Below are 17,777 nucleotides of genomic sequence, written 5' to 3'. Positions count from 1 at the left end.
AATCAACAGGTATTGTATGGTAGCTAACTAGGTATCTGTAAGAAGAGTCAAGGTTGCTAACTTTGACACTCACTTTCCTGCAGATGTCTGTGAAAGAATGAGGCCCATTGGTTGTGGTCCTTTGATAAAGAGAAGTCTTAAAACACCGAACATTTGCTTCCCTCTTACTATTAAGCGGCTTCAGTTTCTTACTTCATTTTCACAAAATAGTACTCTACCAAAGCATGTAAACATAACCCATAGAGGTTATTGTTATTTACAGAAATCAAAGCTCTGTCTACAGTGAGGTGTGAAATGAGAAGAGCAGAAAAGGGAGAGTTGGTTGAAGGCTTAGGCAGTCCTATTAATGTATACAAATGACACAACAATAATAAAGAGTTTAAACCTATCGATCATCTCAAGGAGTATGTATTAGTGATACACAGAATATCTGTGGGTATAGGGAAGGGAAAAGAATATGTCCAGTAGACTGACTAGCAATGATCCAGAAACCCAAAGGCTTAGTTTTTGCACCCAGGGGGCAAGCGCAGTGGCAGAGAAGCATGCTTGCATTCTCAAATATATAAATATATATATATATATCCACAAGGAAAATGAAAATAAAATTAAATTATATTTTAAAAAACCAAACCAAACCAAAGAAACAGAAAAAAAAAGGCTGGCTTGTCAGGGGGTGGGGTCCAGAAGGCCCTGGTATGTGTACTTACATAGAGGTCAGCACCGTAAAATCCGTCCTGGTAAACCACACTGCAGAAAATCCACACAAAAAACAAAAACAAAAACAAAAACAAAAAAACAAAAGAACAGAAACACATTCCGGTTATTGAGGACGGCAGCATGCACATGCGCTCTACACAGGCAGGTGATGTATGAATATATGACCTGGGCTTAGGGCTACAGTGAGTCAGTGAGGATATATGAGGGTGCGCATGTGTTAAACAGCTCCAGTTCATGCGATTAGGAGGGAAAGGAATGCTAAACTAGAACAAACAACCTGGATATCTGGTGACTAAAGTAAGAGTAAAAGAACAAAAGGCATTCCCAGAAGGCCTAATTATAGCTATCAAAAACCTGCTGGATTGGAACCATTAACTTTTTGTATCTGGAGTATTTTTAAAGACAATATAATTAAAATTTAACTTTTAAGAGCTCTAAAGTATGTACTTTGTGTGTGTGTGTGTGTGTGTGTGTGTGTGTGTGTGTGTGTAGGTGTGAGTAAGTGGGTTCTAGAAAAGGATTTAACATAAAAAAGAAATGAATCCTCAGGGCAGGAATCATATGCAAAGTATGTTTCAAAAGTTTTTTTAGTGTTTTGTTTTCAGCTTTGTGGACATGTCTTTTTTTTCCCTTTCTGATATCCATACATCACCTGCTTTTTTACCCTGCACATTAGACATGCGATAAGATTTGGCTGATCACACAAGCATGCAAAGTATTATTATTCAGCATTTTAAGAACCAATGCAACACCTCAGAAAAACAAGTCAATCAATTCTGACCAAAGTAAACAGAGAAATGTAATTAAAAAAAAAAAAAAAACACAACCAAAATACCCACAATGCATTGCTTTCACAAGCAGAGATAATGAGCTAAAGGTTAAGGTGATTGGTCCAAGGTCCAAGATTTGAAAGGTGCAGTGGGGATCCCAGATAGTAACAATATAATCCAGAGTAGGAAGGAGTAATTGGAAAACTTTAAGGGCTTTTTTTTTCCCCATAAGAGTATTTATAAAATTCTAAAAAAAAAAAAAATTTTCAATTGATAACTGAGTTCTGGGCATGACCAAGATCATTTTGCTTTCTTTAAAAGCACAAATCTGAGAAAGTAGCTGATTAAGAATTAGAAGGTTTAGTTTTTTCCTTAGAAACTGAATTTGTATCAAACAATACATAACTTTTTAAAGGACAATCCTAAGTTAATACTATACTATTATAAGGTATAGCTTTCAAGTCTTTTGAGATATTCCAAATATACTTTCTCCATACTATTTCTTTGGGATCAAAAGACATGAAACAGTAGTAGAGACAAACTGAGAGGACTTTCTTCTTAATATGTGTTAAAGATTTGGCTACTTTAAGTTAGAAGATCTGCTTATCATTTATTCAACTAAACAAGCTGGAAGTTTCAGCACTACTTTCTCTGTTATAATAAACAAGCTAGTGAGGCCACCAAATAATATTTTTAGGTAACACGTGAAATATGAATTCTTACAGGTAGCTGAGGAGTTTCTGATTCTACTCAGTGACATTTTGTTGTGCTTACAGGGTATTATGATCATCCTCAGGCATGCTATACCTTTGTATAACACAGCAGGCAGGTTAAACTCAGCCATGATGCTCATTAAACTTATGTCTATCTATTATGTCGCCTCCAATTGCACTTAAAGTCTGGTAACTAGAAAGTAAACTGCATCCCAACTGCATTTTAGAAAAAGAGAGACTTGTTCTTAATGAGAATGTTGACAAAATGGAAAGAACTGAGGTCAAGTGGTAATTAATTAACCGTCAGTTATTTCAGTAAGGGGCTGGAAGCAAAGATTAAAACATTTTTTTCCAACAAAGAATGGTGGCATTAAAAACATGAATAAAATCTCCTCTAAGTTTATAACTCTCTGGGAATATTCATCTAACTTCTAAAAGAATTCCCATATCCCTAATATCAAATGTCACAAAGAGGCAAGAACCCACAATGATTAATAATGAAATTAGTTTACTAAGCTGAAAAGCAATTTCAGGCCATTCCCCATAAAATACTGGACTTATTCCTTGCCATCTTCCATGTAAACACATAGGTTAATTAATAAAAAGAAAACATGGGAAATTAGTGTTCAATGTAATGTAAAGAGATTGATGTGATTAGATATAAAGATAAACCATCTTTGAGCAAATATGTATCTGGCATCTGGCTCTCAAGTTTGGCCAATATATACTGAAATGACCTAGACTAAATAGGAATGAATGTGACCACTTTATCATGACTATTACAAAGTGAAGTCCCATGTTTTTGGTGAGCAGTGACTTTAAAAATATGATGATAAACTCTCTTGGACTGAAATGGAAGGTGTTTAATGAGCAATATTCCTAGTGTGTACAATTTTCAAAAGATTCACTTTTATGTTCACTTGAGTATTTCTTGACTTAACAATACTGTGCCTTTATTCACTCCTTTAAAAAGAGATGTCAGAGGTTGAAGGCCAAAGTTCAAGTTGAGAGAAAGAGAAAAAAAAAAAGGATAAAATTAAAAGTAAGCAATGGAAGAAGATGGAAATGATGAAATAAATGCACTTGTAAACTGTACACAGAGTTTATTTCTAAAGCAGTTCCTTTCAGTGGCTTTTGGAGTCTGTCCATTTCAATATGTCTTACCTAATGAAAAATCTTTAGTTCTGTAATGGAGGAGCTCCAATGTCCATTTGGTCTATGAATGAATGCTGAATTATTTTATAATCTAGTGTATTCAAAGTCAATTTCCTGTGAGAGAAGGACCCACAAAGGAGGTTCTTTCCCTTTGTATTTTTTACTAAGTAGCAGCTAATAGGCTCCTCTGCTCCTATAGTTTATTCTTCAGCAAGAATATGGGGGAAAAACCTGACACAGGCAGAGAAAGGATGAAGAACACAAGTGTCATATCTGTGCTGAGATGTCCTTGGTAGAACTAACTTATAAAAGCCCACTCTACAAAAATATACATTTGAGGCTAACACTGAGAAGCAACTAAAAACAAAACTTGTCATCTTCACTCCTTCTTCCCCATCCAATAACAAAGGATTTATTTGTTGCTATGGAATCATTCCACTGCATGAGACACCCTCCATACAAAAAAATCAAAGGGTGATGCTCAGCTACATTAGTTGTTTTTACCATCATTCTGAAGCCAACTGTAGTTAAATTCTTCCTACTTCTCCCTTTCTCCCTTGATTCAATTGGACTTGGCTCATCTTTGAATTAACCTCTTTTAATCCGTTTCCTACAAAGAAAGCAAATCCATTGTGGGTAACTAGCTCTGCTGCTCACCACCCAGGCAGTGAAATCAAAAAAGGGAGGGCATATGTGACAGCCTCAGTCCCAACACAGGGTGGTGACATGGGGGTGGATGCAGCAGATGCAGTCTTATACAATCGTGAGCTTCTGTTTTGGTTCTCTGAAGGAGTGTTAATCCATATCCGTGCGATGCTGAGTGAACTCCATGCCAACACACTGCTAGTAAACACAAGATGGTTCTGGCTACTGTCTTAAGCCACTATCATAAGGGCTTAAGGTGGCCAAAACGAAGATTTATAGAACGAATTCATATTTTGGCTCTTGCCATCTAATCTGTTAATTTGCAATATTCACAGAATCTTTATTATGTGGCACGGCAGTAATTAAGAGGGCCATGGTATTTCTTTCTTCTTTCTTTCTTTCTTTTTTTTTTTTTTTTGTCCAACTGCTTACTTTGAATTGCAGTGCTTACCCTGGGTAGGCGGGAATGGCTGTTGGAGGTACCGCTCGGACTGCACCATAGACTGTCCGCCCTCTGCCCCTCAGGTGGGCTCCTCTGAAAGCGGCCGCCGTGGTGGCTGCAGTTGGGTAGGGGAAGCCAGGAACTAAAGGGAGACCCAAAATATGACACAAATGTCAACTCGCATTCAATAGCAGGTATCCAGCCACAGCTTGTTCTGAAACAATTGTAGGGAAGATTAAAAGATAGGGACCACATCCTTTCTGAAAAAGAGATGGAGAGACCCAACATGCAAAAGATAATGATCACATGCACCATCATTCATTACAAATCTTGAGTGGGTTTTCTCTGCTGCTCCTTTCCAAGCTTCACATTACAATGCAAGCTGGTGAAAAACAGGTTAAGAAGCTCTAAGAACTACTGTTAAAATGGAAGACAAGATTTTTTGTTTCTGTGGGCAGTTTAAATCAACTGATAAAAGCTTTAAAACTAGTCAACTGTTAACCCTATTTGCAAACATTAGTATGTACATGTAATTATTCTTCATAAGAATATTCTCTTGTGGTTTTACCTGGTAACAACCTCCAAGGCATACTAGCCTTCAGATATATCACCAGCTAACTGTATTTCTTTTTCTACAATGTTTCAATCCAGAAATGTATGGTGAGATAATGTATGGTATGGTGAGATAATGTATGGTAAGTCCTCTCAGTTTATCTCTCCTGTTGCTGTGTATTCTCTAAAGAGGCAGCCCCCCCCTTTTGGGGGGGGTTATCTTAAGTGTTCTATGTCCTGGAAAGCACAGAGACATTGATAGAATTTTCAATGAACTATCTATAATTATACATTTTACTGGAACAAAATAGCTCAGATCAAAATGACTTTAGAAATATCAACAGAACTGAGAATAAATAATGGTAATGTAGGTGCTTTCATGACACTCAACTAGAGAGCCCAAAAGTGACCAGCAGATATTGTATATAATATAGTACACAAATAATCATTTCTCTAATTTTCCTTTCTATCAAGAGTTGATTAAAATGTTACTACATGCTTTCATTCCACCCAATACATTTTGCAACTATTTATGTTTTGTGGTGGTCTTAATAGTGGGTCAAGGGTTCTAGCACAGGTTAAGTACAATAGGGCATTGTGACAGTATTTATCTTGAAAGAGAATGCCATCTATTCAATTACTTATTACACTGGGGTGAGGGGTGGCCTGCCTCATCCCTGTTTACTCATAACAGTCAAAATCTATTCCAGGTCAGCATAGGCTACTTACTGATTAAAGGAATGTAAGTGTTTATACCCCCTCTTCCTGATAGGGGCACTGCTGCATCATTGCCTAGGGACACATCTGCTTGAAAGCTGGATGCTGATGCAGTTAAGACAACAAAAGAATGCAAAGAAGATTACAAAAATGAATAGTAAATTGAAAACCATGTTATTACAGTCAAATAGCACAAATTTTCTACCTGCATATAACTCAGGGCCATATACAGCTCCAACAACTGGGCTTAATTTCCAACCTAAAAAGGAAGAGAGGACAGTGAACAGTTAACATCACATGAGGAATATAGGGGAAAGGAGGAATTACTTTGCTTGCAAGATGCCTTCAGACACCAATGAGTTGATTTTTGCTTGTTACCAATTTCCCTTTATAATTTCTGCTAAGGGGAGGGGGGCTTATGTGAGAGGGTGATGGTATTTCTGGACTTAGCCTATAAGCATAACTAGCAGAAGGCAGAGCTGGGCATACGGAGAGAAAAAACTGTAAGGGAGGTATGGAGATGAAGAGGGAGTGAAAGGAGAAAGAAATATAAATAAATACCAGATTTAATATAGTATTTCTCATAGAATCACCTAATAACTTATTCTTTGTTAAGACAAGAGGTAGACTATATGTCATTCTGTATTATACTGTGATGTAGTTTTTGGTAAAAATCACCTTAATATTGTTTACTATTCTATAAAGGTTTTCTTTAACTGAATTCTAATCTTATCTGTATCTTTGATTTCAGATCACATCACACTCTAGGTAAACTGAAATGTTTCTCCCCCCAACTGATACAAGAGTTTTGATGGACAAAACATTCACGCAAAATTTCTTTTTAAAAGAGAAACATTTATAAAACTTACTATATGTATAACAGCTATTAAACAGAAAACAGAACACACAAACATACATAGTTAAAAAGAGCAAGGATTCAAAAATTACTCTATTCATGCTCAAATGCATAGAACTCAGTACTAAAATGTGAGTTCATAGGTAGCCAGAGTAACATGGGCAAATCTAATACAAAAAAACCAAACCAAAACAAGCAAACAAACAACAACAATTACAACAACAAAAAAGCTACAGCAGCTAGGGACTGGGAGACAGCACAGTGGTTATGCTTAAAAAAAAAAAAAAATCAAGCCTGAGCTTCTGACGTCTCAGGTTCAATCCTTACCACCACCATAAGCCAGAGCTGAGCAGTACTCTGGTAAAAATAAATAAAAACAAAAACAAAACCCAAACTATATAGTACATAAAAAAAAGAGGGTGCCCTAGATGGACCTGACCTAGCTTAATAGGCATTCTCAAATCACATGCTTATACTGTGTAAGATGCACATTATGGAGACCTATCATACCTTAAAGCTAGAATGCTCAGTTTGATTATAATAAGGTCTACTTAAAAAAAAAAAAAAAACTTCCCTAGTTAAAAAAAATACTTGATTATAAATTAAATGAGTGCCTAAGGAATAAAATCAACAGAGATTCTTTGAAGTTTATGAAAGCTTGTAAATTTACACAAGATTAAAGGACCTTGTAAAGATGATGTGACCCTCTTACCATTTGCATAAGGTGTGACCATCTTCTTATTGGTCATTACACGTGCTGTTGCATTATTCACCTAAAAATTAAGAGTAGAAAGAAGGGGTAGGAAGGAGACCACATTAGGGAATATGAAGTTGCTAATTTAATAACAAAGCATTGAAGTTTAAAATACAAATTTCAGAACATATTTAACAGATTTAAATAATATAGCAATATAAAATATTAATATATAGCATTTTAATTAACATGTTTATTAAAGGGGGTTTAACAAGAGTAAAATGCAGTTTCTAGGTCTCCAGTAGAAAATTAGCAGAAGATTGCTGGTGGCACATCCAGTTGAGTGCATGTTATAATGCACAAGGATCCTGGTTCAAATCCCTGGGCCCCACTTGCAGGAGGAAAACTATACAAGTGGTGAAACAGGGCTGTAGGTGTCTCTCTTTCTCCTTCTGTATGTTTCTCTTCCTTCTTAATTTCTATCTCTATGTGATGAATAAGAAATAAACAAGAAGCATTAAAAAAAGAAAATTAGCACTAATTTAGCAGTGATTATTCTGAAGAAAATATGTATTTGCAAGTTCTTTGGAGCTCTCTTAAACAGAGAAAGAAAATATAAAGACTTGCGGCATAGGTCAGGAAATAGGTTCATGGAAAGAAAATAAATCAGTAAGTCTCACCTGTTCTATTGATTAGCATTTTTAATATGCTTGTGTAAAACTGAACTGCCTGAGGCTAGTGAACAAGTATAGGAACTTAGATTTTTAAATGCTGACAGTCTTGGACTGGTTTGAATTTTTTAGATTATATGTTTATAAATATATAAACACTTTCCTCCCCCTTTTCCTAGAAGACCTATATATTAGGCAGTTCAAATAACAGGGAATAAGAAAGCTTATGTTTCTTTTGTTTCATAGTATTCTCTACTATTCACAGAGTTGTGCCAATAAATTCTCAGTGGTTACAAAGATGATGCTGATAACAGAAAACTGAATGAAGTTTGGAAGCCAGGATTCTCAAAGCTCACCACAGCACCTGATTATAGACTGTGATGTCAGGTCATAAAATAGAATTTTTGTAAGATAATTATGAAACATAGAAAATACAATTGCTTGTTTTGCCTTTGGGAATCTGTGTTAAGTGATACATTTATTATGCTATGTATAGTGAGAAATTTGTGTTGTGAAAAGACCAATTTTACACAGATCTGGAATGTAAAAATGCCTTCAAAATTGAAATAGAGACAATCCTCCTACACGAGGAGAGCTTGAAACTCCATTTACTCTAGTTTGCCCACCAAATAATACTGACATTTCACATTTAAAAAAGAAAGAATGGGATACAACAATGATGAGACTGAGTGCATGCAGTTAAAAGACACACTCACACAAATAAAATAAAAAAAAATTCAAGTTTGGAAAGGGGAGAAAGTGGAAAGCGAGGCTCACAGACAAGGATTAGAATGGAACAGGGCTTACACTAGCTGGGTGAGAGCAGACAGCAAGCAAGCACTCAAAAAGAAAAATGGCCAAAACCAAACAGAAATCACCAGTCAGCAAAAGAGATCAATAGCTGCATAAAACAGAAAGAAGTGGTAAAAAAGCAGGGAGGTGAAGAGGAGCAGAAGGAGGCAGAAAGGAATAGGAAGGGAGTCAAAGGCAAGGAAGAGAGCTGTCAAGGACTCAGAAAGAACAGTCACAGCTACAAACAGAAGTTGAGGAAAGAGAAGTAGGAAAAGGAAGTAGGGACAGGAAGTGCATTAATAAAACCAGCCAAACTGGAGTTCAGTAAATCTGAGTAAGATGTGCAAGTGGGGAAAAAAATCACCATGATGTCAGTAATCAAACAGCCCAGGCTGCTACAAAACAATATGTACATCCAAAGTCCAGGCAGCATTACTCAACAGCATTGAAAATAAATAAAAGGGGGAAAGGAAAGGAAGAGGAGCAACAAGTCAAGTCACATTTTGTAGTGTTAATGTGAGATGGCAGATGGACTTTTTCTTTCTTATTTAATTGTTTTGTAATTACATTTTAAAAAGCTTCTTCTCTAGCACTTTTGTTTCACTTACCGCCAACCCAACGGGTGCCATCGCCAGCATTGTGTATAGTTACCATGGAAAGAGTGGGTCAAGTGAAGGGCCCTAAATGCTAAACCATTGGAAAGGGGGGGGAGGCAAAATATGCAGACATCTTACTCAAAATGGTGGTTTTTATATTTAATACTTTAAAAAACTGAGAAAAGGAGTCAGGAGCCAGTTGACCTTCATTGCAATGGTTAGAAAAGGGCTGAGTCAATCACCGTACCAGTTCATGGCCAGCCCACCAGCAAACCCTTTGAGGATTACATCCATTAACTGCTGAAATTCTTGAGATTAAATAGTTTAAAACTACATTAAATCAGTAATAATAATAACAATAATAAAACTATAGGTGTTTTGGATTCATCCCTCCCTCCCTACCACTTCTGCAACCTTTTATTTCTTATCACATGCACATGGAGGTAAACTGGCCTCCCAAGAGGGAGAGGATACTGGCTAGTCCTTGATATACTACAGGACATAATGTTTCCAGACATTTTTTTTTTAAAGTTAGTCTTTCTTTTTTTTGGCCTAATCATAGGAATTGAGTCTTGCAAACTTAAGCAAAGGGGAAAAAAAAAAAATCAAGAGAGCAGAAGGATGAGTATTTTGAAGGAGGAAAAAAGTGAACGAAAAACAAATATACAAACACACTCACACAAGTAAATCAAGATTAAAACTCCCAAATAACAACAACAAAAAAGGATAGAAGTGTTATTTTTATACATTTTAGTTAAAGGTGAGGGACACAAAAACACAAACATACATGTGTGCACACACAAACAAGACAGGGTTCTAAATAAGTGAAATAAGTGAGGCAATACACACACACACACACACACACACACACACAAATATAAACCAGAATTTGAATTATTGAAGACATGCACCTCGATTTTACGGCCCTCTACCACGGTGCCGTGTAATTTCTCCCTGGCCCTGTCTGCATCAGCACTATTCTCGAAAGTTACGAACCCGAATCCCTGCATGCAGCGGGAGAAGGGGGGAAAACATGCACATCGTTATATTGAAGTATCAATCTCTTGATAAATAGAGAGAAAATATCACAGTATAAAACTGTTATCAGCAGCAACTCAGCAATACTCTCCCAAAGTCACATTTTTTTTTTGGACCATGCATATTGTGTAAAAGAAAATTAAATCTAATAAGAGTAAAAAGCTACAGTAGTAGTGATAACAACAACAGTAATAATTTAATTAACAACAAAATAATAAATGAAACATAAAGCATGTGAGGCCAGACTAAAACTAAGGTATAGAGTTACGTGGGTCAAACTAGTCACCAAAAAATCTGAACATGTTTTTAAAATGTTAAGGTTGTAGAGACAGCATAATGGTTCTGCAAAAGACTTTCATACCTGAGGCTCTGAGGTCTCAAGTTCAATCCCCAGCACCACCATAAACCAGAGCTGAGCAGTACTTTGCTTCCTCTCTCTCCTTCCTCTAACTCTCCCTCATTAAAAATAACTAATTAGGGAGTCAGGCTGTAGCGCAGTGGGTTAAGCACAGGTGGCGCAATGCACAACGACTAGTGTAAGGAACCCGGTTCGAGCCCGACTCCCCACCTGCAGGGGAGTCGCTTCACAAGTGGTGAAGCTGGTCTGCAGGTAGATCTGTCTTTCTCTCTTCCCGTCTGTCTTCCTTTCCTCTCTCCATTTCTCTGTCCTATGCAACAATAATAACTTAAAAAAAAAGTGAAGCTACTGCTTCAATAAAAAAACTAAATATTAAAAAATTAAGTTTTCACCTTAATCTAGGTGTCTATATATATAATCTTTGTGTAATGATTGCACCATCACAGGACAGAAAGGACAGAGCTGCAGGTGTCATTTTTGATGGTAAAGAAATGGAGGCAAACTGCAGAGAAGAACCTAGGCCTCACCAAGATCTCCCTCCTTTTCCTGTAGTCTCTTTCTAAAGCTAATGGAGAAAAAAAATTGCAAGTTAAGCTTTCAATTCAGTATTCTGCTTACTGAGCTATATCAGCCCTAAAATCCCAAGTTTCTCAACTCTAATTGTTAAGTGTGCTCTATGAATCTCTTTTCTAAAGTATGCTGGTAGAACATCTGTGATATAAAACTGGCATCCAAAATATTGTAGAGTGGCATCACAAGCACTTATGTTTTACCATCAGCAAGTGACAAAGCCTGATATTAATGCCCACTTGAATAGGGTTTCCTTTCTTTTTTTTTTTAATCTTTCCCTTTTGTTGTCCTTGTTTTATTGTTGTTGTTATTGATGTCACCGTTGTTGGATAGGACAGAGAGAAATCGAAAGAGGAGGGGAAGACAGAGAGGGGGAGAGAAAGGTAGATACCTGCAGACTTACTTCACCACTTGTGAAGCAACCTCCTGCAGGTGGGGAGCCAGGGACTGGAACTGGAATCCTTATGCTTGTCCTTGCACAATGTGTGCTTAACCCACTGCACTACCACTCAACCCCCTTGAATAGGGCTTTCTTATGTTTTCAATATTCAGAAACAGAATTTCACTCAAATGCTTTAAAAAAAAAATTTGATGATTTTTTAAAAGTTTTTAAATTATCTTTATTGGACAGAGATAGCCAGAAATTGAGAAGGTAGGGGAGATTGAGCGGGAGAGGGAGAGACACCTGCAGCACTGCTTTACCACTTGCAAAGCTTTCCACCTGCACATCGGGACCAGAGGCTCAAACCTGGGTCCTTGAGGACTGTAACATATGCGTTCAACCGGGCATGCCACCACCGGTCCCTCTAATGCTTTTAAAATGTTTTTCTTTTTTGAACAAAGAAAAATGGTTATACTCCAAAGGAAATGCTAATCAAGATATCAAAGTTACAAAAGTAAAGCAATCTTGACCGAGGGTAAGGAAGAAAGCTTTGGTGATTACAGATCTCCTGATATGTAACAGAGGCAAGTGGATTTCCTTTTTCCCTTTGAAGATAAATAGGTCTCGTACCAGGCAGAATAATGCCATCCCTACCCCACCCCTCAAATTGTTCCATGTCCTAATCCCTGGGCCCTGTGTATATGTTGCCTCATATGGCAAAAGGGATTTACAGATGTGATTAAATTAATGACTATTAGATAGAGAGATTATCCCGGATTATCCACGTGATCCCAGTGTAATCACAAGGGCACTTAGAAAAGAAAGAGGGAAATGGGAGAGTCAGAATCAAACTGAAGCAGCCAGAGGAAGACTATTGCTGGCTCTGAAGAGGGAAAGAGGACAAAGGGACAAGAAGCACAGGCACCCTCAGAAGCTGGAAAAAGGCAAGAAGTGAATTACCCCTTAGAACCACCTGAGAGCAAGCAGCCCATGGATATGTTGTTAGCCTAGTGGAACCCATTTTGGACTTCTGATCTCCAGAACTGTGAGGTAATAAATTGGTATTGAAATTTATTTAGAAACAATAGGAAATCAATATATACCTTAAAGAATTAAAATCTGTGATTAGGATGGTGTTTCCTGTATAGTGTTTTTAAATATTTTCAAGCTGAAATTTGAAATGTGATTTTTTCCCCCATCAAATCATCTTCATGTATTATTATCATATTTACTAGTTGGTTTAGTTAATTTAATTAATTTTGGATAGAGAGAGAAAATGAGAAGGGAAGGGGAAATGCAGGAAGAGGAAGAGGAGGAGGGGAGAGATAGAGAGAGATAGAAATAGAGAGAGAGAGAGAGGAAGTGAGTGTGAGAGAGAGATATGCAGTACAGCTTTACCTCTGTGAAGCTTTCTCCTGGGACTTGAACCCAGGTCTTTGTGCACTATAATATGTGAGCTCTACTGGGTGAGCCACCTTCTGGCCCCTACTATTTGGTTTCAAGAATATTAACTCGATTGGAGTAGGGCACCAAAGTAAAAAACCTGGGTTGAGAGTGAGAGTGGATGTTCAGCTTTGGGGGGGGGGGAGAAGGGGAGGAGGGGTGGGGACAGTCTTTCAGAGGTGGGAATGGTGTTTATGTACACTCCTATTAATTTGGAGTCATATAAATCACTATTTAATTAATATGAGAGGGGAAAATTGATTGAATGTCTCAAACTTTTTAAATCACAAACCTTTTAATACATAGGCTGAGTCTTTAATATGTTGACTTTCTTAAAAGCTTAGACAAGGGAGAACAGAAGCAACTGGTGGCACAGCTATATACAAATAATGTCAAAGGACATAAATTATGGTGATGTTGTGTATGATATTGCAAATCCTAACATGGATATTTCAAAGTTAACCCAATTGCCAAATAATGTGATTATAGCAATAAATATGTATTGCCTTCTTAAACCCTAAGACAGCAGGAACCTCCAGCTTCCAGAGCCTATATTTCCCCCAGTCCTGGAACCTCTAGGGTGGGGCTCCTTTCCTGCATGCTTCTCTCAATTCATACCAAATGATATTGGATCCACCGATCCCAACCTAATCAATGCAATGAGTACCACTTCAGCATGCTTTACTTCAGACTGTGTCCAGAGACGTCAGGCATGGAATGTTAACCCTTCACCCTCATTACTCGGGTGAGACCTTTCCTTTCATAGTATTCTCTAATTCCATTCCAGGAGGTTCACTTCCTAATAAAGTCCCAAAACCTAGATATAGACCAGGTTCCGTAAGATAGAACACATGTTCACATGTATTCATAAATCAGGGCAAAATATATACCTGAAAGCAAAAATACACAATAGTCTGTAGTGAGTCAGCATAAAGTTCATAATGAAACAGTGTCTACTTAGACTTAAGATACCCTCCTCACCTACTTCCCATTACAGTTCTTTCACTCACTCCAAAGCTAAACTCATCAAAGCAAGGACTGCAAAAGCTGAATAAGGGCAAGAGACTAGCATACTTTAACGATGACTCTTTAGTCACTATCAGGCCACCCCATCAGCTGGGTCCCTAATTGGGGAGTCCTGAGATTCCCAAAGAGGCATGATGGGCCTAGACCTCTAATAAATCCCTCTCTCCATTGTTACCAGGTGAGCCATTGCCTGGGCAATATTACATTAGGCTCACTATAAACAGTAGACTATCATTTCATTATGGCAATATGAACGTGATCACTATCGAGGTGTTTAATAGTGCTTTTTGAAACTAAGCCTTTGAGACTAGTGTGAACTTTACACTTAGAACACACTTCACTTTAGAGTCACAACATTTCAAATGCTCATTGAGGTCATGGTACTGGGTGAAGCAAGTCTTTGTGCTTTATCCTCTTACTCATGGTCCTCAGTCCTCCACATGCTTCCACATTAATAATTCAAGCACACCAGGACTGTATTAGTAATTTATTGACTATATTAGCTATCTTTTCGCAATGGAGGAGTGTTAGATGCATGACTGTGGCTAAAACTTCAACCAACTGTGACACTGATTTTTAATACCTGTTTTGATATTTATTTATCATTTGGGGTATACAGGAACCAAGTAACTGTTACCTTTTTAGTCTGGCCTCAAGCTGCAATAAATAACAAGCAATAGGATGAACACTGTAAAAAATATTTTTAAAATGTGTAGTTTTTGAATCTTTCCATCTCAGAAGAATGAGAAAGGAAATTTACCATGTAACGTTTAAGGGAGAAATCAAAAGCAGATGGTTCTCCTGGATATGGCCAGAACAAAGAAGTTTAAAAATAAATAAAAGAAAAATAAAACTAAAATTTATAAAATGGTAACAAAAGAAAATAAACTAAATCTTTTGGGAACACATGCACTATTAATTCTGTTTCAAATTTAATGAAAAACATTTCACCTCAATAGTATTTATTCAAATTTTACTGAAATTCACAGTTCAAAAGACAGTATTTTGAAATAAATTTCTTTTTCCTTAGTTTTAAAAGTTAGGGAAACAGATAAAAAAAACCACACACAGCACATTACTTGAATCTGTGGTATAGGAATAGATAGACTTTTTCCTTCCCTAACTCCATCTAAAACTTAAGCCTACCTCAAACCCAGATGCCTATCATTCTAGAAATCCACCTGAGAGAAGTAATGAGTACACATTAACTAAAAATTTTCTGAAGTCTCTGTAGATGTTGCTTGCTCTGTTTTATAATTCTTTTATGGCCCTGATAAATAGTTCTGGATGAACAGGTGAAGTGCTCCTACATAGTTAGAATTTGTAATGCATGTACCTTCAAGGGACAGCTATAACCAGAAATATTTTAACAAAATTTTATAGAAAAATAAAATGTTAGACTCTGTGTATTTCTTTATTTAATAAGCTTGAGAATTACCACAAACAATTTGTTATGAGAGATAGTTGGTAGGAGGGCGGCAAGTACAATCTGAAGAGTAAAGCTCTAAGCAATTAAAAGTGGCTGGCAAAGAGAATGCAAAGTTAAGAGTTCTGGGAATTAAACTCAGTGACCATTACTTAGAGTTTTTTAAAAGATCTTATGAGTGGTAAAGTAGGTTTCCACACTTCTTTTTTATTTTTTTTTAATATTTATTTTATTTATTTATTCCCTTTTGTTGTCCTTGTTTTTTTTTTTTTATTGTTGTAGTTATTATTGTTGTTGTCGTTGTTGGATAGGACAGAGAGAAATGGAGAGAGGAGGGGAAGACAGAGAAGAGGAGAGAAAGATAGATACCTGCAGACAGCTTCACCGCCTGTGAAGCGACTCCCCTGCAGGTGGGGAGCCGGGGTTCGAACCGGGATCCTTATGCCGGTCCTTGTGCTTTGCGCCACCTGCGCTTAACCCGCTGCGCTACAGCCCGACTCCCAGGTTTCCACACTTCTATATCTCCCCATCTCTTTCAAATTCTCTGTCCTCTCAAATAAAAAATAGAACAAAGAAAAAAATGGTTGCTGGGAGCAGTGGATTCGTGGTGCAGGTACCAAGCCCTAGCAATAAACCTGGTGGGGAAAAAAAAATTCCTATGCTAGGAAAAAAGACTGGAAGGAAATATACGAAAATAGTAAATATTCTCTTTAATGAACTACATAGGCCTTTTCCCTTTTCTACTTCTCATTGAATATCATGTTTTCCTTTTATAATGGTATGTACAGGAGTGCTTTTAAAAAGTTTCACTCAAAGGATCTTTAAAGAGAATGATAATATAATTTACAGTTAAAATTATAATACTTTGAGGGATAAAAAAGACATCAATATATTATTTTCTTACTGTTTGTGGTAATGCTTTATCATTGGTGAAATCCTGAGAATCAGTAAATTAGAGATGTCCATATAATCATTTTCTACATCCTATGTGAGTACATTAGCTAATTATTATTTTTTTTTGCAAGGGTACCATTTTTCATCAGACACTCTAACTGTACTTTCAAAAAAGAACAAAATAATAGTCATCCTTTCAGTTAATTATAGTAAGTTAATAACAGCAGACCTAACTTCCAGAGAAGTATTTTTTTTGAAAATCACATGACATATGTACAGGTATGTATGCAAATTATATACACATATATATACATTCTAAAATGGAGGTAGACAAAATCCAGAATACAAATACAAAAGAATAAAAAAGGGAAATAGTCAACAAGAAATTACTCTGTGGAAAACAGAAATTCTACCCTTCATGCCTTGTAGACAGGGTGGAAACTGTCAAAAGTCTGAGCAACTCTTAACTAAACAATAGCACCACATGTTTCTCTTTTTTGAGTTTCTCAAGATATGCTATAATTTTGTAGCCAACCCAAATATTAAATGGAGGAGAAACTAAACTGAATTTACAAAAAGTTTTAATGAATTAATCTTAGGTGGGTCCCCAAAGAGGCATCTAAGTTTTGAGTAGAATATAAATCTCTATTATGAGTCTCAGAACAGTTTCAGGAGAATCCATTTCAGCAAAAACCTCAAGTAACACTTAAGGAGGGCAAAAGATGAAGAGAAAGTTTTTATCAGTACTTGAAGGCAGATCCAGAGTGATGTTCAGTTCTGTGCTTTGTTTTAGAAAGTATACTAGTTAGTACAGTCTGTCTGCCTTTTAGCAGCCCAAGGAAAAAAAGGGCAGTGAGGACACAGCATCAAGCTGAGAGACACAGCATATGCCTCTCCCCAAAAAAAGCAAAGGAAGGTTTGTACCATTTTAAAATGAAAATTACAGGGGATAAGCATTCAGATTGAATACATTTCCAGTTTTCCAGCAGTAGGCAAACCCTTAAAGTCAGTGGAAGGAGCCTTAAGATCAATTTCCTTTGCTTCGTAAGGTTTCAGTCACATTATTTTCTCGACAGGCAGCAAGTCCTTAATGCCAGATGAAATTACTGGGCTTCTGTTAGACTCTAGTTAAGAATATCTTAAGTACATACACTTAACCACAAACATGTAAATTATTACTTTAGGTAAACAGAACTGTCAAAAATCTTCACATGTTTATTTACATTCATATGTTTCATCTTTAAAGCACTGTCATCTCTCCACCCTGTATCTAAAAAGGTCAGAAAAAAAAGAAATTATACAACAAAGTAATTGAAATTC

The 17,777-nt window shown here is 36.7% G+C and overlaps 1 protein-coding gene across 29 annotated transcripts in view; it reads right to left on the bottom strand.

Moving 5' to 3' along the window:
- The window catches only part of RBFOX2 (RNA binding fox-1 homolog 2), a 301,357-nt gene that overhangs the window by 17,383 nt on the left and 266,197 nt on the right, over positions 1 to 17,777 (bottom strand). For 9 of the 29 annotated variants that reach the window (XM_060190072.1, XM_060190061.1, XM_060190062.1 and 6 more), the window contains 5 exons: positions 10,232 to 10,324; positions 7,280 to 7,340; positions 5,917 to 5,970; positions 5,724 to 5,816; positions 4,452 to 4,596 (listed from right to left, as the gene is read on the bottom strand). In XM_060190072.1, the coding sequence (XP_060046055.1) occupies positions 4,452 to 4,596; positions 5,724 to 5,816; positions 5,917 to 5,970; positions 7,280 to 7,340; positions 10,232 to 10,324 (446 nt within the window). Of the gene's footprint in view, positions 1 to 707; positions 748 to 4,451; positions 4,597 to 5,723; positions 5,817 to 5,916; positions 5,971 to 7,279; positions 7,341 to 10,231; positions 10,325 to 17,777 lie in introns of all 29 variants that reach the window. The other 20 variants (XM_060190089.1, XM_060190088.1, XM_060190073.1 and 17 more) reach the window with 6 other exon arrangements.

Source organism: Erinaceus europaeus, chromosome 4 (assembly GCF_950295315.1).
Source record: "Erinaceus europaeus chromosome 4, mEriEur2.1, whole genome shotgun sequence".
Taxonomy (NCBI): domain Eukaryota; kingdom Metazoa; phylum Chordata; class Mammalia; order Eulipotyphla; family Erinaceidae; genus Erinaceus; species Erinaceus europaeus.
This window is presented reverse-complemented; position numbering and strand designations above follow the sequence as displayed.